The sequence below is a fragment of the Diplotaxodon limnothrissa genome, linkage group LG18 (assembly GCF_057381915.1).
Source record: "Diplotaxodon limnothrissa isolate DT_005_m linkage group LG18, D_limnothrissa_male_GT1.1, whole genome shotgun sequence".
Taxonomy (NCBI): domain Eukaryota; kingdom Metazoa; phylum Chordata; class Actinopteri; order Cichliformes; family Cichlidae; genus Diplotaxodon; species Diplotaxodon limnothrissa.
This window is the reverse complement of record NC_140613.1, coordinates 33,053,307-33,077,119: the sequence shown is the minus strand read 5'-3', so window position 1 is coordinate 33,077,119 and position 23,813 is coordinate 33,053,307. Positions and strand designations below refer to the sequence as shown.

At 44.3% G+C, this 23,813-nt stretch overlaps 1 protein-coding gene across 2 annotated transcripts in view; it reads right to left on the bottom strand.

The window, feature by feature from the left end:
- Positions 1–23,813, bottom strand: part of gabbr1b (gamma-aminobutyric acid (GABA) B receptor, 1b) — a 115,444-nt gene that overhangs the window by 56,404 nt on the left and 35,227 nt on the right. For both annotated transcript variants that reach the window (XM_085378101.1, XM_085378100.1), the window contains exons 3-6: positions 10,507–10,677; positions 8,920–9,021; positions 6,293–6,358; positions 698–889 (exon numbers count right to left, since the gene is read on the bottom strand). In XM_085378101.1, coding sequence (XP_085234227.1) covers positions 698–889; positions 6,293–6,358; positions 8,920–9,021; positions 10,507–10,677 — 531 coding nt within the window. The remainder of the gene's footprint in view (positions 1–697; positions 890–6,292; positions 6,359–8,919; positions 9,022–10,506; positions 10,678–23,813) is intronic.

Sequence of the window (23,813 nt, the reverse complement as noted above, 5' to 3'; positions counted from 1 at the left end):
TCTGTTTTCCATAAGTGACATTATTTCTAAGTAGTCACAAGGTGTGGCCTACTTATGTGTTTTAAAGTGCTCAGGGAATTCAACAAACACTAACTGTTGAAATTATTTCAGTCTTCTTGTCATTATTGCTTGTGATGATATAGCCATGGATTCAGGGATCACACAAATGACTGACCGGATTGCGAAACGTCCATCCTCTACACTTTTATGCATCTAACATCCTTCTGCCTTGCCTTTGCTTTACTGCATGCTTTCTTTTTTTACCTGTCTTGTCTTGCAGTGAAGGCCAAGAAAAACTGCAGAAAAGACTTATTTTCCCAAGTGAACCATTACGGCTTTTGCTATATTGATTTTCAAAGTTTATTTGATGTTTATCATTTTTACAGTGGCTTGCAAAAGTATTCGGCCCCCTTGAACTTTCCCACATTTTGTCACATTACAGCCACAAACATGAATCAATTTTATTGGAATTCCACGTGAAAGACCAACACAAAGTGGTATACACGTGAGAAGTGGAACGAAAATCATACATGATTCTAAACATTTTTTACAAACAAATAACTGAAAAGTGGGGTGTGCTTTGAAATACTTTCATTTAGGGTTTTCTTTTTAGCTTTTTAAAAGGTTCGATTTTTTTTTCAACAATTTTTTTGAGCATCACTGATAAAGTTGTGTCATAAGATAATGCATGTCTTACCAGGTTAGAAGCTCCTCGTACTGTTTCTGGGTTAAGCATGACAATTTCAGTAGTTACATGACCCTCCACAGCCTCTGTCATCTGCTCCACAGTACAGTTGATGGATGGGTCTTTGATCTTAAACCAGTTGTCTGCATACCAGCCAATGAGGAACCAAACATACTTTTTCCCATATAACTTCTCCTTGTAAACCTGCAAAAAGATGATGGAAGAATGTGTGAAGTTGAAATTCAATTCAACACCAATTTTATTTAAGGAAAAGAGAAGTGAGAAGGATCTTGCAGAGCTCCTGACCCAACCTGCTTAACTTTAGCATCCTACAGTTTATGTTCCCTTGTTACACATTCAACATTATGGCATTCTTCTTCTGAACCTAATACAACCATATAAATAATACATCAACAATGATCTGCTCCTTGGGTGTGGATCTGTGGCATAAAAAAATTGTCTTGATCTAGGGTGGGCCATTTATATGGATACACCGTAATAACATGGGAATGGTTGGTGATATTAAAGTCCTGTTTGTGGCACATTAGTATATGTGAGGGGGCAAACTCCTCAAGATGGGTGGTGACCATGGTGGCCATTTAGAAGTCGGCCATCTTGGATACAACTTTTGTTTTTTCAATAGGAAGAGGGCCATGTGACACATCAAACTTATTGGTAATGTCACAAGAAAAACAATGGTGTGCTTGGTTTCAACGTAACTCTTTCATGAGTTATTTACAAGTTTCTGACCACTTATAAAATGTGTTTAATGTGCTCCCCATTGTGTTGGATTGTCAATGCAACCCTCTTCTCCCACTCTTCACACACTGATAGCAACACCGCAGGAGAAATGCCAGCACAGGCATCCAGTATCCATAGTTTCAGGTGCTGCACATCTCGTATCTTCACACCATAGACAATTGCCTTCAGATGACCCCAAAGATAAAAGTGTAAGGGGGACAGATCGGGAGACCTTGGGGGCCATTCAACTGGCCCACGACGACCAATCCACTTTCCAGGAAACTGTTCATCTAGGAATGCTCGGACTTCCTAAATGAACCCATAATGTGGTGGTGCACCATCTTGCTGGAAAAACTCAGGGAACATGCCAGCTCCGAGTGCTACGCTGTGGGCTCTTGCTGAATGAATCTAGGACAGCCACTGATGTTTCTTTATTAGTGACAGTTTTCTTGCACCCACATTGTGGCAAATCCAACAATGAACCAGTTTCACGAAACTTAGCAAGCAGTTTGCTAACTGTAGCATGGGAGATGGGTGGTCTCGTAGGGTGTCTTGCATTGAAATCTTCTGCAATGACCCGGTTACTGCGTTCACCAGATATCAATGCAATTTCGATCTGCTCCTCACGTGTTAACCTCTTCGACATGTCAATGGCTGTGAACAAAGAGAAACTTGTAAATAACTCATGAAAGAATAAAGTTACGTTGAAATCAAGCACACCATTGTTTTTCTTGTGACATTACCAATAGGTTTGGTGTGTCACATGACCCTCTTCCTATTGAAAAAACAAAAGTTGTATCCAAGATGGCCGACTTCTAAATGGCCACCATGGTCACCACCCGTCTTCAGGAGTTTGCCCCCTCACATATACTAATGTGCCACAAACAGGACTTTAATATCACCAACCATTCCCATGTTATTACGGTGTATCCATATAAATGGCCCACCCTGTACTATAACTTTTCACCTGTGAGTGTTACTTTTGAGGGTTTAAGATCAACAACAATAGTGATATTCAATATATTAAAAAAACAAAACATTTTATACCCATCAAGTCTTGTGAAACAGTACATTTGAGACATAAAGTGTGTTGCTGTTACAGCCTGTGAAGGCTCTGTCTGACACTGGTTAGGTTTGAGACATTAACGTAAACTGACATTTAAGTGGCCTTGTAGTGTTCAAAAATATTAAATTGTTCTTGTGAATATAAACAAAGAAGCTCTAAGTAGTATGAAGTCTACTTTTTTTTTTCTCTCAGGCCTCTTTATATACAGAACTTATTGCAATATCTTCCGAGGCCTGTTAAAAATTGTAACAAAATCTATTTGGAACATGGAATAGTAAAATCCAGGATATGATATGTATGATATGTACATTTTGTAATAAACTGCTAGCACTTGGTGGTGGTAACTTAGAGAGTAAAATAGCAGAATTGCATATTTATTGAATGTGTATGATAATTCTAGCTCTCATTGCTATGTAGAATCAATGTTCCATCATGTATGATAATTTGATAATTTGGAGAATTATATTTATTATTTATTTATTGTTGTGTTTTTGGGGTTGGTTTTTTTTTTGCATTTTACAGCCTTCAATGTTATTACACAGAAGGATTAATGTAGGTAGGAATAGGTAGGATTCATTCCAGCATTATAAGATGGTAAAATTTCAATTTTTATTAAATATTATTATGAGGTTACTATCAAGTCATTATGTTAAAATTTTCAATGCAAACATATTACCAATACATTACTTACATTACATACATTATTTCAAAAATACTATATTACCATCCATCCATCCATCTTCATCCGCTTTATCCGAGGCCGGGTCACGGGGGCAACAGCCTAAGCAAAGAGGCCCAGACCTCCCTCTCCCCAGCCACCTCCTCCAGCTTATCCGGGGGCACACCAAGGCGTTCCCAGGCCAGCCGAGAGATATAATCTCTCCAGCGTGTCCTGGGTCTGCCCCTGGGCCTCCTCCCGGTGGGACATGCCTGGAACACCTCACCCAAGAGGCGCCCAGGGGGCATCCTTGTCAGATGCCCAAACCACCTCAGCTGGCTCCTTTTGATGTGGAGCAGCAGCGGCTCTACTCTGAGCCCCTCCCGGATGGCCGAACTTCTCACCCTATCCTATCTCTAAGGGAGAGGCCAGCCACCCTTCGGAGGAAGCTCATTTCTGCAGCTTGTGTCCGCGATCTCGTTCTTTCGGTCACTACCCACAGTTCGTGGCCATAGGTGAGGGTAGGGATGTAGATCGACCGGTAAATTGAGAGCTTCGCTTTTACACTCAGCTCCCTCTTCACCACGACGGACCGGTGCAGCGTCCGCATTACTGCAGCTGCAGCCCCAATCCGTCTGTCGATCTCCGGCTCCCTTCTCCCATCACTCGCGAACAAGACCCCGAGATACTTGAACTCCTCCACTTGGGGCAGGAACTCATCCCCAACCCGGAGTAGGCACTCCACCCTTTTCCGGCTGAGAACCATGGCCTCAGATTTGGAGGTGCTGATCCTCATTCCCGCTGCTTCACACTCGGCTGCGAACCGTTCCAGTGTGAGCTGGAGGCCCTCACCCGATGAAGCCAACAGAACCACATCATCCGCAAAAATCAGAGATGAGATTCTGAGGCCACCAAAGTGAAAGCCCTCCGCCACTTGGCTGCGCCTAGAAATCCTGTCCATAAAAATTATGAACAGAACCAGAGACAAAGGGCAGCCCTGGTGGAGCCCATCACCCACTGGGAACGAGTCCGACTTATTGCCGGAAATGCGAACCAAGCTCTTGCAACGGTTGTATAGGGATCGAATGGCCCGTAGCAATGGGCCAGACACCCCATACTCCCGCAACGCCTCCCACAGGACACCCCGAGGGACACGGTCGAATGCCTTCTCCAAGTCCACAAAACACATGTAGACTGGTTGGGCAAACTCCCATGCACCCTCAAGTATCCTCGAGAGGATAAAGAGCTGGTCCAGTGTTCCGCAACCAGGACGAAAACCGCATTGTTCCTCCTGTATCCGAGGTTCGACTAGCGGACGAACTCTCCTTTCCAGCACCCTGGCATAGACTTTCCCAGGGAGGCTGAGGAGTTTGATCTGTAGTTGGAACACACCCTCACACCCCTTCTTAAAGATGGGGACCACCACCCCGGTCTGCCAGTCCACGGGTACTGCCCCTGATCTCCACGCAACATTGCAGAGGCGTGTCAACCAGGACAGCCCTACATCATCCAGAGCCTTCAGGAACTCGGGGTGGACCTCATCAATATCAGAGGCTCTGCCACCAAGGAGTTGTTTAACTGCCTCAGTGACCTCGCCCCCGGAAATTGGCGGCTCATTCCCCTCATCCCCAGACTCTGCTTCCTCCTCGGAAGACGTGTCAGTGGGATTAAAGAGGTCCTCGAAGTATTCCTTCCACCGCCTGACAATTTTCTCAGTCGACGTCAGCAGCGCTCCACCAGCACTATACACAGTGCAGGTAGAGCACCGCTTTCCCCTCCTGAGACGCCTGACGGTTTGCCAGAATCTCTTCGAGGCAGTCCGAAAGTCTTTTTCCATGGCCTCGCCGAACTCCTCCCACACCCGAGTTTTTGCTTCAGCCACTGCCCGAGCCGCATTCCGCTTGGCCTGTCGATACCTGTCGGCTGGCTCCGGAGTCCCACAGGCTAACCAAGCCCGATAGGACTCCTTCTTCAGCCTGGTGGCTCCCTTCACCTCTGGTGTCCACCATTTGGTTCGGGGATTACCACCACGGCAGGCACCAACCACCTTGTGGCTGCAGCTCAATGCAGCAGCTTCGGCAATGGAGATGCTGAACATGGTCCATTCGGACTCAATGTCCCCAGTCTCCCTCGGAATGCTGTTTAAGATCTCGCGGACTGGGGCCTTTGCTAGATGTTCCCAGCACACCCTCACTATGCGTTTAGGTGCACCAGGTCTGTCCAGCGTCCTCCCCCGCCACCTGATCCAACTCACCACTAGGTGGTGATCAGTTGACAGCTCAGCCCCTCTCTTTACCCGAGTGTCCAGAACATATGATCGCAGGTCTGCAATCGTATCAGGTCTGATACGATTAAAAAAATCGATCATCGACCTACGGCCTAGAGCGTCCTGGTGCCACGTGCACTTATGGACACTCTTATGTTCGAACAAGGTGTTCGTTATGGCCAAACTGTGATTTGCACAGAAGTCCAATAACAAAGCACCGCTCGAGTTCAGATCAGGGAGGCCGATCCTCCCAATCACACCCCTCCAGGTCTCGCTGTCGTTACCCACGTGAGCATTGAAGTCTCCCAGCAGGACAACAGAGTCTCCAGGTGGAGCACCTTCCAGCACCCCCATGGACTGTAAGAGGGCTGTGTACTCCGAACTGCCACTCGGCGTATAAGCGCAGATGACAGTCAGGGCCGGTTCCCCGACCGTAAGGCGCAAGGAACAAACTCTCTCGTCCACTGGGAAAAACCCCAACGTACCGGCAGCAAGCTGAGGGGATATTACAATACCCACCCCCAGCCCGCCGCCTCTCACCAGGGGCAACTCCAGACTGAGACAGAGTCCAGCACCTATATTACCAGGTTATACTAATACTAATTGGTTTTGTCTGAAAGGCATGTTTGTTCCCACATCAAGTGTTAGTTTATTATTACCCAGTTACAGAAATTTGATCCAAGATAATTACTTGAATATCATTTGGCTGATCACTGACAAGTGATAACTTGCTATCTCTATAACATTACCAGCTTATTTCCACCTTATTATCCCACTATTATCATATTATTTTAAGCTGGGCCAAAAAGTCCTCCCTAAAATGTTTCTGTTATGTAATATTTTAAAGTATACACATGAATCTGGTTAGAACATTACCTCACAGAAGACCTTCCTTGCCTCTGTCTCATAGAACAGGCCGACAATAATTCTGGCATCTTGACGCTTGAAAGTGAAAATAAAATGAAGACAGCACAGTCACAGAGAGAAGAGACAGAACACACACTTTAAAAGCCATGCCGGGCTGGGTACAAAGAAGCCAACCCTCATCCTGCATCAGACAATAATAGACGTTCTCTCCACTGCAAGACATTTATCCCGTTACCATGTTTGTGTTACTACAACTAGGGTGGCATGCTGGGCTGGGTCATTGTAAGGTATGTGTGTGGCAGGAAGAAAGCAAGTCAGCCAACACATGTCAGAACTTTTTTTTTTTTTGCAGCTTTCTCAGGCTTTGTCGCCAGCAAAGCTCTCCAGGTCTGGGATCCTGATGACTGTGCAGAGACAAAAATGACCATCTTTGGTCTGACAATACATATCTGATAACTTAACCAGATAAGACATAGAATCTGCTGCTCAGAGAGAGTAATTCCTCAGCTCTGTTGCTCCGAGTAAGAAATGTCCAAAAAGAGAGTGTTTATGTTTATCACTGTAGATTTTCTTCTGACATTCTAAACAGCTCGGTCAACTATCAAAGAACAGGATTTTATTTTAAAAAAAAGAAGAGAATTCGACATTTTTTATGTTTCACACGAGCTTCATTTCCTCCTAGAAATGAGGCTTAACACTTGGCATCCATCTTGAAACAACCCTGGTCACTTCATTTGGCAGTAATTTGAAAAAATTATCTGAATAAACATTATTTCCAGTGGTCACCAGACAATCACCACTTAATACAGTGCACCAAAGGTCTGGTTTGACTGTAGTTGTACAAACCCAATTCTGGGGTAAAATGTAAATACACAATTCACAATATAAAACTAAACATATCAAATATTCATAGTGACAAAAATGTACCTTTTTATGGTACACGGTCATAAATAAAACTTTGTAGTAACCCTTCATCTTTTGATAACAGTCCATATGTGTGTGGGAGCTGAACAGAGCAACTGCTGAACTTTTGACAGAGAACATTCTTGTGATAGAGCATTCTAGCTGCTCTGCTTCTTTGTTCTATCGTTATATTATGCTCCAAATGTTTTGGAGCCTGAACTGTAGGTAGGTAAGTTCAGAACTACGATTCTTCTACTATGAAGCTGTGCTGTTTTAATAGCTGTAGTATGCAGGTTAGCATTATCTTACTGAAGTCATTTGGATGCGAGAACACAATGGTGTGAAAATTTGCAGTAACTGGCAATCTTTTATAGCGCTATGGAGGAATTTTGGCCGATTCATTTTGCAGAATTGTTGTAATTCGGCCACATTGGAGGGTTTTTCAAGCATGCACTGCCTTTTTAAGGTCATGCCACAGCATCTCGGTCGGACAGTGGTCAGGACATTGGGTAGGCCACTACAAAGTCATTACTTTGTTTTTTCTTAAGCCATTCAGAGGTAGACTTGCTGATGTTTTTTGGATCATTATCCTGCTGCAGGACCCAAGTGCGCTTCAGCTTGAGGTCATGAACAGATGACGGCAGAGCTGTGTGCTGTGTTAAGCCGAAGAAGGCAGCTGGAAAGCTGCACAAACTAAATCAATGCAAATAAACATTCACTTACCTTGCAATGCCATGTGCCATTTGTTACAGTAGTATTTTGAGTTTTTGACTACAAAATTTGCAGTTACTCATCAACATTGTCAACACTGAAACATTGTCACTGTATTGCTTTCCAAGGAGCTGGACAAATTTTGACCATCATTAATTGCATCATAAGGGTATTTTCACAAATGCTGTGTTAAATCAAACTCTGGTCAGGCTCCCTCAGTGAAGTTCATTGGTGTGTGGATCAAAACAACCGTATTGAGACCCTTTGGAGGAGGTGGTCTCAGTAGAGTTCCAAACAAACTCCAGGGCACTTTATTTATGGTGTGAATGAGATCTGACCCTGATCTGAACCATGTGTATGTTACAAGTTTGGGCTAAAAAATGTCCCGTAGCCACGTGTGCTCTGTATTGTCAATGTAGGAACATACTATAGACGTGCAAAGGTTTGTACAGGCCACCCCAATGGGTGGCTGTAGCTCAGGAGGTAGAGCAGGTCATCTGCTGATTGGAAGGTTCGATCCCTGGCTTCCCCCAATCTGCATGCCAAATATCCTTGGGCAAGATACTAACCCAAAGTTGCTCTCTGAGTCCTCCGGGAGAGGTAGAAAAGTGCTATATAAGAATCAGTCCATTTACCATGAAATAAATGTAAATTCTTTGGCTTCTCCTGTAGTCCAGAACATAGCACCTTCTTACTGTATCTACTCATTATGTACAGGCCAAATCTACACACTTACAAACTCATCCAGTGATTTCAACCAGAAAAAACAAACAATAGGTGTGAAAACATCCCAAGGACACTACAATACAATTATGATCACACTTTTTACACCAGAGTTTCGTCCATTGGGAAGAACTTCCATCTGTTACTAACTCGACATTCTGAGCAGCAGGCTACCTCTGAAATTTCTGTCCTATTTTTGCCAAGTATCCAAACACTCTGGCAGTTAACTGGCCAGACAAGGCCTGACTGATCAGTGTCCAGCTGGCTGGTATGTGTAAGAATGATTGGGGAACTCGCACCTTGAGGTTTTTGACAGCCACAGCTGGGTCGGTTAGGAAGCTCTGACGAACACTGATTTCAATCCCTGCCTCCTTCACCCTCTCCTCCAGATCATCCAGAGTCTGTGACACACAAAAAGAGACAAGCACAATAATAAGCACACAGAAGAGGACTGAGCAACAGAAACAGCAACTAAAAAAGGAAAGAGAACGATAATGGAATAGTAGGCAGCAGGAAGAAATGCAAAGAACAGTTAACAGCAACTGAAATAAGTGCAAAGTAGTGAGGGGGAAGATGAACTGGTCATTCTGAAAAATGATGGTGAGTGGTGGAGGTGATGTTACTAACAATCAGATAAAACAGCACAGATAGAAGCCTGGAGAAAAATGAATCAGGAGAGACATAAAACCATATGTTGAGGATAAAAGATGGCAAATGGTGATGGAAATGAGAACAAAATCTTATACATATCACGAAGTGATACATATAATGTTGGAGAAATCAACAAGTACACTCATCTTCTCTTGTCCATATTTGTCTTGTCTCAAATAACATTTTATCTATTGATTTTTATTTTAAATTTGTTTTTATGAGCATAAATAGTCATAAACTGTAGTGCTTATAAAAACCACAAAGTCATCATTAGCCAGCAGGGTGATGACATGAGCAGCAGAATTTTCCTCAGGTTTTAATAAACACCATGGAAGGTCTCTGTACTTTGTTTTCACTCACAATTTGCTAAATGTTGTGGCCCAAAACTACTTGTGTAGATCAGATCATGGTTTGAGTTAAAAAGAACTCTTTCACAATCACATTGTCACGTCTTCGCTGGCAGATGTGTGGCGTGAGACAGGAAATGAGGGAATGAGACACATGAGACATGGAGACATGACTGACTGGGAGATGCACAAACATAGAGACAGGTGTGACTAGACATGAAACGTGTAACACATAGTAGCAGAAACCTAAAGACTAGAATTTAAGGATACACACATGGAGAACAATAAGGAGAACCAAAAACATGAATAACACTAAATCCAAAAATACAGATTAATCAATAAACATAAAACACTGGGTCACGGACCCAGTACCGTGACACACATGTTAGAAAGCAGCCTGGGGGACAAGTCCTTTCCACTTCGCAGGACAGTATTGAAAAATACATGGTGCAACCATAAAATTTAGTTTCGAGTGAAATATTTTAGTGTCAAAGTGAGCTGTCGCAAAAAAACATGTTGTATTTTTAAAGTAAAATAAAAGCTTAAGATCATTATTCTTGTTTTAAATGGCAAAATATTTCACATTATTATAGTCTTATCCTTCAGTGAATTCAGAGTAATTTATTTTATAAAATGAGAGAAAGCTTTTCATGTTAAGTTTTCTGCCCTTGCAGTAATTGGATGTGTTAGTACACAGTTTGAGTGGAGCATATTATAAGACTATGCATCTAGTTCACAATTTTGCTTGTGTGCTAACAAAATCCTTAAATATACATTTAGCTAAACTTTGACTAGCGAGCTCCTATTTAAAGGTGGGGCCAGTGTAGTGTCTTCACCACACCCCTCATTGTACATGAGTTCACAGAATTATTGTAATATATGACTCACTGAGGTAAATACTTCTGTTGTTTGCTGGATAGTGGCAATCTTGGTCCATTTCCACTTCTGGAAGAGCTGTACCCGAGTGGGGTTGTGCAGTGTAGCAGATGGATGAGTACGGAAGAAAGTGGGGAAGCGCTGTCGGTTGGACAGAGCAGGAGAGCTGGAGCCATATGACAGCTAAGAGATGTAAAGACACAAAGAAATGCATTTAGTTTGATTATGAAACCCCCAAAGATCAGTTTATGACGCTTATATAATTTTTTTTAATGTTCTCTCTATATATTAAAAGGAAACTACTGTAAAAACTAGAGACTATTAATTTCTTTTCAATTGGGCAAAATTACAAATTCACCAGGGGAATTATTTCCCCTACTGTATACCTTCTTTGTAATAAAGGAACCACTTTTAGGCCTCCTGATTACTCTTTGTGAGATTAATTTGGATACATGACAGCATAACAATGAATGTAGATGTGTCAAATGCTTGAAACATGGCAGTTAATTTTTCAAAACAATTGTGTCTTTTAGTGAACTCACTTATCATAATGATGACAGAAATGTCACCATATACAATCCGAATTAAGCTTGAAAAGAGATACATTACTATGTGCTGCTGTCATAGTTTTCACAGTAAAGACATGAACATGGTCAGAAGTCATCGCAATAAAAGAAAGGAGTGCATTTCTAAAGGGGGGTTTAAAGTCAGTTCACCATTTCTATTTAAATCATGTTGGAGACAAGAATTTAAATGAGTGCATTTAGGACTGTGAGCCTACTGACATCCTAGAAAATAAAGAGCAAAGAGAGGCTGCAGAGCAGTGGCGGAGCGGGGGGGGTGGCTTACTGGGCTTAAGCCCGGGTTGTTTTTTCAGAAGCCCGGGGTCTTTTGGAGTGTAATTTTTTCATAGTTAGATGCCTGGCTGACAACTGTATAAAACAAAAACTACACACAATATTCGAAGCACATAGTGCACACTGTGGGAATTTACGACTGTGCGTAAATCCCCCCTAATATTGGTATGATCCGAGCTCAGACACTAAGCGACTGAGCGAGGGGGCGGGGCAGCTGCTGCCTGCGCGTGCGCTGTTGGAGAAGCGCAGCCAGGCAGACAGAGGAGAGCTGAAGTTTGAGCAGGTACCAAAGCAAATCATTCGTACCGTACAAATAATGTAAATATGACGGTGTATCACAAAAGATTGATATCAAACTGATCATTTGACCCATATTAAGTTACTTGCTCTTCAAGTGAATCAACAAATGGCAACATGAAAAGCCGAACAACAACACTGCTGTTTTTTTAGAGAGTCTTAGCTTACATGTGTGTTTATTTCATATTTTCAGTTGTTACCCTCCACGGCTAAATAAATCGGTTTCAGTAATGCACTGATATACAAGAATGGACATAAGGAGCTTCTTTCAAAGAAAAAACTCAGGTAGATGTTATTTTATATATTGTACTTTGTATGTTGTTCAGTATATTCCTATGCAAAACAAAAATTTCAACACACAGCAGTATATTGACAGTTGAAACCAGATATTTACATACACTTTATGGAAAACACAAGAACATTTTTTTACTGCACAACATCAGTTTAGAGTAAACTTGTTTTGTTTTGGATAAATAAATATTGAAATATCTTTTGAATTAGTTAAATGTCAGAATAAAGAGAGACAGAGCTTTCTATTTTTTTATCTCTTTCATCAAATTTAGGAGTACATATACACTAAGTTTATTGTTAATTAATAAGAAAACTGCAGACGATTCCATTCTGAGCTGAAGAAGCTTCTGATTGGTTAGTAGAGTCCATGTGAGTAAATTGGTGGCACAGCTGTGGATGTGGATATAAGGCAAAACACAGAGCCTGTTTCTTTGACATGGGAAAATCCAGAGATATCAACCAAAACACCTGGAAAAGAATTGTGGAGCTCCATAAGTGTGGCTCAGTTTGAATACAATTTGGTGCCATTTGCAATTAAGAAATACAGATAGTTTCTCTCTTTACTCTTAAAGTTAACAAATATGTTTTTTATATTTATCAATCTAAAAAAATAAACATTTAGTCTGATATGATGTTACAATTAAAAAAGTGTTTTTGTTTTTATCTGAAGAGTACATAAATATCTGGTTTCAACTGTATATTTGATGATGTTGGTGTTTGGCTTGATTGTCAGCACAAAGAGGGAGAGAGAGGAGCAGAGAGAGAGAGAGGAGAATGAGGACAGAACAGAGATGAACATAAGCAGGTGAGACACACATGTTAGTCAAATGGTTGTTTACCAAAAGTATCACCGTATCATAGGTACTCATGTATCTCGTACCTAATGTTTCTTTTTAGGTTTGTTATTTTTCAAATTCTACATTTATTAAGTTCTGCAGGCTTGTTTTCACAGCAAGGCTAAATAATTATATGAACCTTTCTGAATCTAAATAGTGGACTTCGGTAGAATTAAAAAATAAGTGTAGTGCAGGTTTTAGTGCTACTATCATCTAGTTCTGATTCTGGTTCTGTCTTGGTTAAGTCCTAAGTAGTCCTGATTTTGAACTGTTGTAGTCCTGTTTTAATTCCGAATCAGTTCTGGGTCTGGTTGAATTGGGGTTTAGCCCCGACTTTGTTCTTGCTGCTTAATTTAAAACCTATATGAAGTCCTGCTTTTTTGAACAAAACTCAAAACAGAGCCTATAACCCCCCGCCCCCATCCCACATGCATACTACCCTTTAGGGCTAAGCCCTGGGTGTATCAAATGTCTGCCTCCGCCTCTGCTGCAGAGATAAGCTAAAGAATTTATGAACCTCTAGTTCACAAAATGTGATATCTAAGATTTTCCTTTGAATACACATATTTTCAGGCAGTATATCACAAAGTGAACACTTCTTCCAGTTTTGGTGTAGGAAGTGGAGCAAAAGCTCTCGAGATGAAAATAGCAACGTGTATAAAAAATTAAGGAAACCGTCTGGAATTTTTAAAGATGTTTTTTTTTAATCAGTACACTTTACAACCAAATCTCCAAAAGCATGTGCTTTGCTCTCAGCTCAGACAGCCACATAGCTGTGTAGGTGATTTGTCTATTGGATGGCGTAAGACAAGTGTAAGATGACTCACTGTCATAATAACAATCATCATTTTCCAAAAACAATAAAAATAATAAACCTGTCATGGCCTGGGTCTAAGGACCCAGGGCTCATGTATCTTTTGTATATGTTTATTTTTCCGTATGTTGTGTTTTTGGTGGTTTTCGCTGCTTTTTTCCTCTTTCTTCCTGTGTGTGGTCATACGAGCTCCGGGATATTTTGGGTCGCTGAGAGGACTGCAACCCAGAAGTGTTCTCACACTGGAGGCTGCCACACCTGCCACTTGTTAGCCTTCACCAGCTGCAGCTGATGGCCTCATCAAGAGAGTCCTATTTCAGAAGGTGGCAGAGCTCCAGTCAGTGTGGAATTATACTATGGCAAACCTGTAAAGTACCTCAGTTGATGAGTTTTTATGTGAACGACATCGCTACTGTGGGTTTCCTGCTAAGCTGTATGTGTTTTGTGTCACCAGGAGTCGGGAGCAAGAAGCGTCGTCATGAGGGGAAATCACGGAGCGGAATCGGGTTTTGGAGTTGTCACATTCTCACTGTTTATGGACACGTGCACTGTGTGGGATTCACAGAGGAATCGCCACGGGAGCCACAGTGCTGTATTTGTACATAGTTGTTTTTTCCACTCACTATAAATAAATCCACTGTCCTTCACTATAAGAGCGTTTGGGTCCAACTTTCCTCAACTCCACGGTCTGCCATCGCTGACCATGACATAATAATTCCGCTATAATGGGCCCAGCGGACTCAAATGTCGCCTCAGAGGAGAAGTTGCTCGCCCAGCTCTGGAGTTACTGCTAGAGCGTAACCCAGGCTGCAAATCAGCATCAGAGTCACATACTGGTAGTGTTTTTTTGATACTTTTCTGTCATCCACTACCTTTTCTGTGAGCTTTTTGGACATTAAAAAACTAATTCAAATTGTAACCATGCTGAGGGCAAGCTCCAGCTTTGAGCTGTTTGGTTTGGGCAGTACGGGCAAGGAGGATGCAGCTGCCTCCCTGGGAGCCCTTGCTGCCTGTTTTTTTTCTTCATAGGCGGACAGTTTCCCTACCATTGCTTGCTGCTCACTTGTTGGACCCTCCACTGAAGGGAAGAAGGCTCCCTTGCCATTGCCAACCTACCCCATCTCCTCTCCCTCCTTGAACGTTTGTTGAGTCAGCAAACAAATGACCGGCAGTGCTAGTCACCACAGTGAGTAGACTGGACTCTGTCACAGAGGATAAAAATACAGATAATCAGGAGGGGACAGTTTCCATACACGCGGCCCCACCTTCTCGGAGGAGACGGTGCCCATGCCATCATCAAACCAAATCTCACCTCACTCCTGTGGCTTCAGAAGAATCAGCTGATTCTGGACCAGCAGTGCAAGGCGCCGCAGTGAGTAACTCAGACTCCACCATAGTTGTAACTCCATTTGCTATGAACAAGAAAATGAAGGATGTTTCTTCCCCGCTCACTAGCAATGCTAAGCCTGCTCAAAGTGGTGAGAGAGAGATTTTGGCTAACCTGTCCATCATGGGTTTCTCTGGGTCAGTGGGCCTGGAGACTATTAGTTCAGTGACTGTCAGCTCACTGTCAGTTCAATTTCAAGTTCAAATTTTATTCGCCACATGCAGTGGCAGGTTGCCCTGCAGTGGAATGAACCCGCCACCGACCTTACACACACTACACAGACATCACATGGGGATACAAGTCAGAGAACGGTTGCATTACAGAAAAAAACACTAAAATGTACACTACAATGGGAAAGTACAAGAGGAAAAAAAGAGATCTCTACTCATGCTGGGCTATAGGAGGACAGCATGAGAACAAAAAACAAAAAAACTCCTCTGCACAGAAAGCACATAAATGTCCACAGTACAACATTATAGAGCACGTGACCAGCAACAGGGTTTGGTAGGGGGTGAGGAGTAATCCCAGGCAACACAGCAGCCATCCTTCCACTGCGCCGACTCTCCAGCGCGGGCCCAGACGGTTTCCAGGAGGTAACAAGCATCGAAGGCATTGGAAGGGGAGGGGGGATGTGTGAGTGCTTATCAGTGTAAGTGTATGTATGTGCGTGTCCATAGTTCAGCTGAGACAGTGTCCTTCGCTCTATCAGGTTAAGTAAACAGTCTACCAGCCAACCCAGGTGGCCTTGCACAGAGTGGGAAGAACAGTCAACACACAGTCGTTATCAGGGAGTTTTTGTTCGGCTCCAGCCTTCAGCCCACAGCTGGCGCCGAGGAAGTATCCACATTATGATGTTGATGTTGTTGATTTTTCTTTTATGCGAGCAGCTCAGGAGAATTTCAAAGCTGTTCTTTAACACTCCGACACTGGTCTCTCAAACTCCCGTTGGAGAACCGCGAGCTTCCCCATGATGGTATCAAACTTCCGTTCCGTGGTGTTGTCATTCTTTTGCTCAGATAGCCGATTCTGAGAACTCACAACTGCAGTGAGCTGTTCTGCGATGTAATCCAACTTTCGCTCAAAGGTGTCATTTTGAGCAGGCCTCTCCTTGATGTAACCCAGTATACGCTTGGAGGTGTTATTCTGAGTCTTCACGGCAGTTGTAAGCGTCTCCAAGGTCTTAACTATGCTGCTTTCAATGAGCCCGTTCTTAGAAGTCGCGCCTCGTCCCATCGTTTCAATCCCAGCGGACAGCCTTGGGGGGGTTTGAACAGCCGGTTCCGCTTTCTTAATTCTCCGATAAACCAGGGCCAAGCCAGCTCCGATCAGCAAGAACCCTGTTATCATGCTTCTGAATAGGTAGATATCTTCAGCGTCCTTGATGGACAGTCCCGCCAGGCACACGATCCTCCATTTATGCCACCCATCCATCGTGTATCTGTCAGGGAAAGTCCCTCCAGGGCACTCGAGCTCTCCCGAGCCCAGACTTCTCGTTGAGAAAAGGGTGTCAATAGCATTCAGAGACCAGTTGATCAAATCCATAATTCTTTTAGGTTTAGAGAACAGACTGTGAGAGAGTTTTCCAGGGAAAAGTAATACACACGAGACAAGACAAGGACACAAGAGGCTAAGCAGGGAAGATAAGGGGAAGGAGGAGGAGGAGAGGAGAAAAGTGCGACTGCCTTCGCCGAGAGCCAAACGAATTGGCCCTGTAGTTACTAATTGTGAAGCTGTTGTGAGTAACCGAGACATTTTGTCATTACCTGTTGAAACAGTGACTATTCATTCTGGGGAGGAGTGTTGTTCAGGGAGTGGTGGAAACTATTTTTCTTGTGCTCATTCTGAGCCTGGAGTGTTTAAACTAGAGCCCATTAATAACAATGCTGTGGATTTTCAGACTGTTTGTGTGGCTGTTAACCAGACTGCTTTAAAGTTAGTAACTCAGCCGGGGTTGATTCTGAGGCTGAACATGGTTCTGGAACTGCCCCTGGACCTCTGGAGAGTTTGCAACCAGAACTTCCCACACTTCCACCTTCGTCCTTGGCAGGGAGATCAAGTAAGCTGATTCAGCGGACTGTGGACAGTGTAGCTTTTTTAGTGGACTTTGAAATTGCACATGCTGAATTAGGGCACTCTTATTTAGGGAACTCTGAGTTGTGGCCAGAACACTCAGAGCCGCCAGCTCAGCATGAAACTCAGCAATTAGCTCAGTCAGCCGCCCGGCCCGCAGCTTAGTCAGCCGCCCGGCCCGTAGCTCAGTCAGCCACTCAACCACCTGCTCAACTTCACCCACAAATGTCACTACAGTCAGAACCTCAGTTTCCTGTGTTGCCACGAGCTCAGTCTCTAGTGCAGTCTTCTGTTCCGTCATCAGTTCAGCTGTTAGCACAGCCTACTGTAGCTCAGTCAGCCGCCCGGCCTGTAGCTAAGCAGTTTGCAGTAACCACACCACCATCACTTCACCTGCCTATTGCTGCTGTATCACCGCCCAATCTACCACCAGTGGCTGCTACACTAACATCATCTCCACTGCCTGCAGCTGCCGTATCAACATCATCACCATCGGCTCGACCATCTGTAGCTGCGGCGCTGCCGGAGGGACCCGCTCTGCCCGAGCAGGAGGTCAGCGCGCCGGAGGGACCCGCTCAATCGGAGTTGGAGGTCAGCGCCCTGACTGGCCTGCACGTCCAGCACGGCCTGCACGTCCACGTCCAGCACAGCTTGCACGTCATAAACCACCTACTGTGCTTTGGCATTGCTCATTGGAGCTGTTATGTGGTCGGCCGCCGGAATTGCAACGTCACCTCCGCCAGGTCCACGGCTGCCTACCTGAACAGTTTCGATGCCACTGGATCCGTGGTCAGCCATCAGAGCTACTTCGAGGCTGTCATCAGACCCCTGGCCGCCCACCAGAGCTGCCATGTTGCCTCCACCAGGCCCGTGGTTGGCTGCCTGAACTGTTCTGCCACTGTTGCCGTCCATCGGTTCGGTCACCAGAATAGCTTTGTCGCCACCGCCTGGACTGTGGTTGGCTGTTATGTGGCCATCGCAGGGATTGCAATTGGGCCTACGGACTGGTTGAACTTTTGGACTGATTGAGGTTGTTTTTGTTTAGTTTGGGGAATGGTTATTGTACATGACTTTTCCTTGCAGTGGAAATGTTGACCATTTCTATATTAGATTGTTTCCTGGCATTTTTAGTATAACACATCTAAAATTACAAACTTTAAACAAGCATTTTGGCTTTGAGTGTTGAAATCATTTGTTGAATTTAATTAGATTTACTTTGAAAAGTAACATTCTTGCTAATGTTCTATTAAAGAAATAGTTGCCTCTTTGTTTTCATAAATGGTTATGACTGTTAGTGACTGTCTCTCAACCTAAGAAGACATGTTTTTCTGCAACTCCAAAAAAACTGAAGACAGCGACTGAATGCTGGTGCTGTAAAGGCCTGGCAGAGCCAGCATAGGGTGATATCCCTGTGTTCTGGACTTCACATTGGCAATGACTCAAATAAAATGCTCTTCTATTTATAAAAACAAAAGTCCTTATACTTAGAATCATGCTAGTTTTTGCAGTTACCTTTGAATCTCTGAAAATGGGGGACTATGTCTGTCATTTCTAACCAGTTACATGAATACTTAATGTTAAACTTCTAGAATCAAAGCTAAGAGAGGCAAAGTAAAAAAAATGTCTAAAAACTTGCAGACCTACATAAGTGTACACACATGGAATCCTACTTTAATGTCTTAAGGCTTCACTGAAAAACCCTGAGTCTGTGTGTGCCAGTGTGTTTAGTCACCACCTGCCATACTTGACACCATAAGTCACACCTTGTGTTATGGCCTGCAGGTTTTGTTTGGATTTCATAATTAAATTAAATTAAATTACATTTAAAAAAATGTATTCAGTTTAGGGTTAGAATTCCAATTTATCTCTCTGTTGTTGTTAGGCTACATTTTGATTCCTGTTAGTTTCCATGAGTATTTCCTAGTTTAGATGTTATGGATTTTTTTATTTTTTGTGTTTTTCTTGTACTTTGGAGTTTAGTGTTATTGTTTATTTGCTTAATGGTTTATTTGCCCTCAGTTTTGTTAGGTTTTGATCATTCAGTCCTTCACATTTTGAGTCTTTAGTTCCTGTTGTACTTTAGTTCTAGTCTGTGTTTATGACATTCACTTAGTCCCCACAATGTTTCCCTTTATCTCATCCTTAAGTGCCAGTCCCCTCTGTCAAGTTCAGTTTTAGTTGTATTTTATTTTGGTGGACAATTACCTATATTGTCCAGTAATTTTACTTCTGGGCCCCATAACTTGTCTAGATTTGGTTCAATTGTCTCTTGTTACCCTTTCTGGGGCTTGTACTTAGAAGAAGAATTTAATCTTATCCCGGTAACTTAAGAATTAAAATGACTTGCTACTATGAAGGTGGGTCACTTTTTACTGAGGAATATCAGTATGGTAACTTACTGCTCCAGAGCAGCCTCATGACTTCTTGGTGCAGTTGCCGAGGAGATCACTACCACAGACACATGTGTCGCACAACTATTCCCCAGTTGACCATGGGCACATCCTGACACCTCAGCCCCTCCAGCTGACCAGACTCCCCAGCATGGCACGTGGTATTATCAGCAGGAAGATAATAATCAGCTCAGACGAGAGGTTCAGACTTTGCTTGGTGATCTCTCTCTCTCTCCAGTCCTCAGCCCCTCAGTCGTCTTCAGCTCCCCAACCTTCAGCACTAGGCTCAAGTACCCAGGACCAGTCTCCTCATCCTGACCATGCCTCCAGGCCCTACCTACACACTGTACGTTCCTTTCACATACCAGAGGATGACTGTTACGTCCCCACATGAAAGCTAGGTGAAGAGGGTGGGGGACAGTAACAGTTTGATCCGGGTTGAAATGAAAAGGACGCTAGGCAGAGGTGTTTAACACAAAATAAATCTTTATTATAATCAATTAACCCAATAATCATATAAACAATAACAACAGAAAGAGACAGCAACACTGCTTTAATGATAAATCAGCCAAAGAGATGGTGACCACTTCAAGAAAGAAAACAACTATAAGGTTCAACAGAAAAAGACAGCAACGCTGCTACTAGAAGTAACCAGGCAGGCCAAACCAAATAATGGAGGCCGCCGTCACTTAAGGAAAACCACTGCTCAGTTAAGAGCTACTCACAAAGAGCCATGCACAGTGGGGCTGGTCACACACAGCAGGCCTTTTCCACACCTAGACCAGTATCACACACTGACCAGCACAGAGGAAAACCACCAGAAGCCTCTCCCACTGCTCCTACCACTCCACACCGTAGGCAGGACAATCACACACCTAGCACTCAAAGCGGAGACACCAGAGAAAGCCACCCTCCCACATCCAGCCCATCCTCAGCTTATATAACCTCAGAGAGGCGATTGCTGACTGGGCCTAGTTGGTTAGGCATAGCCTGCCAAAACTGCCAAGACCTTTTTGATGGGTCGAAAACACTGAATGGGGTTGGCTCAAGTCCCTCAAAATAGTGTCCAAAGTGACAGCCAGGTGTTTTTTGAGCCATCACATATGGAGAACCCAGCGAATAGCTAGAAGGCCTTTCCGAAACACTTTTCAGACGCTTCTTCGCTAGGTCATGGTGACAGGTATGCTGGTTAGCCAGAGGTGCAGGTTTGAATGTTTGTGTCGTACACAATGTGTCACACTGTAGGTCATCTGGACCCGAAAGACGGTCAACAGGTGGCGGATTACAATTAGTCGATCTCTGACAGTGACCAAATGACACCACCGAGCAATTATGCTCCAGTTGTCGCCTAGGATTGGCAACTTTGTCCGTTTGTGAACCACAGTTCACTCTTTTGAAAGCAGATCGATTTTGCTTTGAGTTGGCTTTTGAACAGTGAGCAATCAGGTGGCCAGGTTTGTGGCAAAAGAAACAGAGCTTTATTCTGGATCTTGAAACCATGCCTGCATTAGCATTGTTAGCGGCACACTCCTAGCCCTCAAGACTGACTGTTTCTGTTTGTAGGTCTTACAATTTACTACTAAATGGCTAGACTTGAAACAGAAAAAACACTTTCGTTTTGCCTTGGGATGGGACACAAGTACCTCACTCTTTGGGTATTGTGCTGCTGGCATATCACTAACCTTCACTGAGGCGTCGCGTCGGCCATGCTTAATGACACTGGTTTTATGGATGAGGGCAAACTCATCAGCCAGTGTTACAGCCTGCTGTAATGAGGAAACCTTCTGTTCACTGAGGTATACTGCAATCCTCTCGGAGATGCAGTTCTTAAATTCCTCCACCAGCATTAATTCACGCATCGACGCCAGGTCAGTAGCTTTGCTGGACACACACCACCGGTCAAAGAGGACACTCTTTTCCCTTGCAAAATCCAGGAAGGATTGACCCTGCACCCTTTTCAACCCCCAAAATCGCTGCCTATAAGCCTCAGGGACTAGTTCGTAGGCTAACAGGATAGCACTTTTCAGTTTGTCGTAATCCAAACTGCACTCAGCGGACAACGAGGAACAAACTTCCTGTGCCTTGCCCACCAACTTGCACTGCAGCAGGATGGCCCATGCATCCCGCGGCCAACGCAAGGCTGTCGCTATCCGCTCAAATGATTCAAAAGAAGTCTCCACCTCAGTGTCACAAAATACAGGGACCAGACGACTATTCCTTCCCACATCAAACTGTACCTCTGTCTGTGACAGCAAAGCCGCCACAGGAGGGGAGGAGGCCTGCTGGAGTTCCAGCTGTCGCAGCTTGACCTTAGTTTCCACCTCCACCTTCTTCGGCTCAACCTCCCTAGCCCTAGCCAGTTCCGTGTCCAAACGCCTAAGCTCTAACTCCCTTTTCAGCTGGAACTCTCTCTCACGCTCCTCCTTTTCCAGCTGGAGACGAGCCAGACAGACTTTGAGCCTAGCATCCTGCTTAGAACCCTCTGTTGACTGGGTGGAGAGCGGCTCAAAACGGGGAAGCGTCATTGGCCCGCCCTCGGGTAGCCCCTGGCCCACAGGTGTAGACACTGACGGTTCTACGACCTGGCTTGGAACATGAGGTGCTGCACTTGGTCCAGTCGGACCGGGTGTGCTCGGGGGTTCTTGCATTACAACCACCCTCTTCTCCAACAACCCAGACACCAGAGCGGCCTTCAGCTTCGCTTTGCGTAGACCAGCGGAGACACTGATCCCGTAACATGTTGCCACCTCATGCAGATCTCTCTTCCTACAAACATCCAGCAGGGCAAGCGACGGCTTTGCCTTAAACCCAGCAATATCAAACGTGTCCATGAAACGCAAAACACAGACGAACCACTAAAGGGCCACACAACACCTTCACTACACAACCAAAAACAGATGAAATAAAATGTGTTGTGTCAAGTTAACCATTAACTAAAATTCTACCCACACTCCCCCCAGTCCTACCTACTCAGAATTTAGCCTGACCTAGCTTCTGGAGTGTGCCAGGCTCGAGTCCACTTTAAAGGCAAATCATCAAGTGCCAAATGCACCGAAAAGCCTACCCCAACAGAGAATTAATCCCCACCCGGGTTTGCTCCGAAAATAACAAAGGCAAAACAAAAAACGAGTGTCCGAAGGAAGAGCAAACGCTCAGCTAGACACTCCCCTGTGCTAGCCGGGGAGAGCAGCAGCTAGTCAAATGACACTCACACAACACACAAACACCTGTTCAAACTCGTACTCAACTCAATTCCTTTCATTCCTATCCCGGACGAGCCCCCACTTTGTTACGTCCCCACATGAAAGCTAGGTGAAGAGGGTGGGGGACAGTAACAGTTGGATCCAGGTTGAAATGAAAAGGACGCTAGGCAGAGGTGTTTAACACAAAATAAATCTTTATTATAATTAACCCAATAATCATATAGACAGTAACAACAGAAAGAGACAGCAAGGTCAACCCAAAGAGATGGTGACCACTTCAAGAAAGAAAACAACTATAAGGCTTCAACAGAAAAAGACAGCAACGCTGCTACTAGAAGTAACCAGGCAGGCCAAACCAAATAATGGAGGCCGCCGTCACTTAAGGAAAACCACTGCTCAGTTAAGAGCTACTCACAAAGAGCCATGCACAGTGGGGCTGGTCACACACAGCAGGCCTTTTCCACACCTAGACCAGTATCACACACTGACCAGCACAGAGGAAAACCACCAGAACTCACACCTAGCACTCAAAGCGGAGACACCAGAGAAAACCACCCTCCCACATCCAGCCCATCCCCAGCTTATATAACCTCAGAGAGGTGATTGCTGACTGGGCCCAGGTTGTAAATGAGGCCAATGAGCAGGTACTGTGTCCTGGGGAGAGAGAAGAGCAAGAGAGAGACAGAGGGGTGGAGCAAGAGAGGAGGAAGCGGAGAAAAACACCACGCCCACACAAGGGCAGTATCAGAAGGCCCACCTCAGATGTGGTATTATCAGCAGGAAGATAATAATCAGCTCAGACGAGAGGTTCAGACTTTGCTTGGTGATCTCTCTCTCTCCAGTCCTCAGCCACTCAGTCGTCTTCAGCTCCCCAACCTTCAGCACTAGGCTCAAGTACCCAGGACCAGTCTCCTCATCCTGACCATGCCTCCAGGCCCTACCTACACACTGTACGTTCCTTTCACATACCAGAGGATGACATACAGAATTTACCTTGGCCAGAGGCACCACTTCCACTTGATCCTCAGAGTGATGAGCCATTCCCCCTCCTACCACCTCCATGTCAGAGATTCCTGCTAGTGCAGCAGCCTCAGTTCCTTTCAGATGTACGTCACCTTATCAGTACAGCCAACTTCCTGTGACTGAACAGGTCAGGAAAATTAACGTGAAGGAC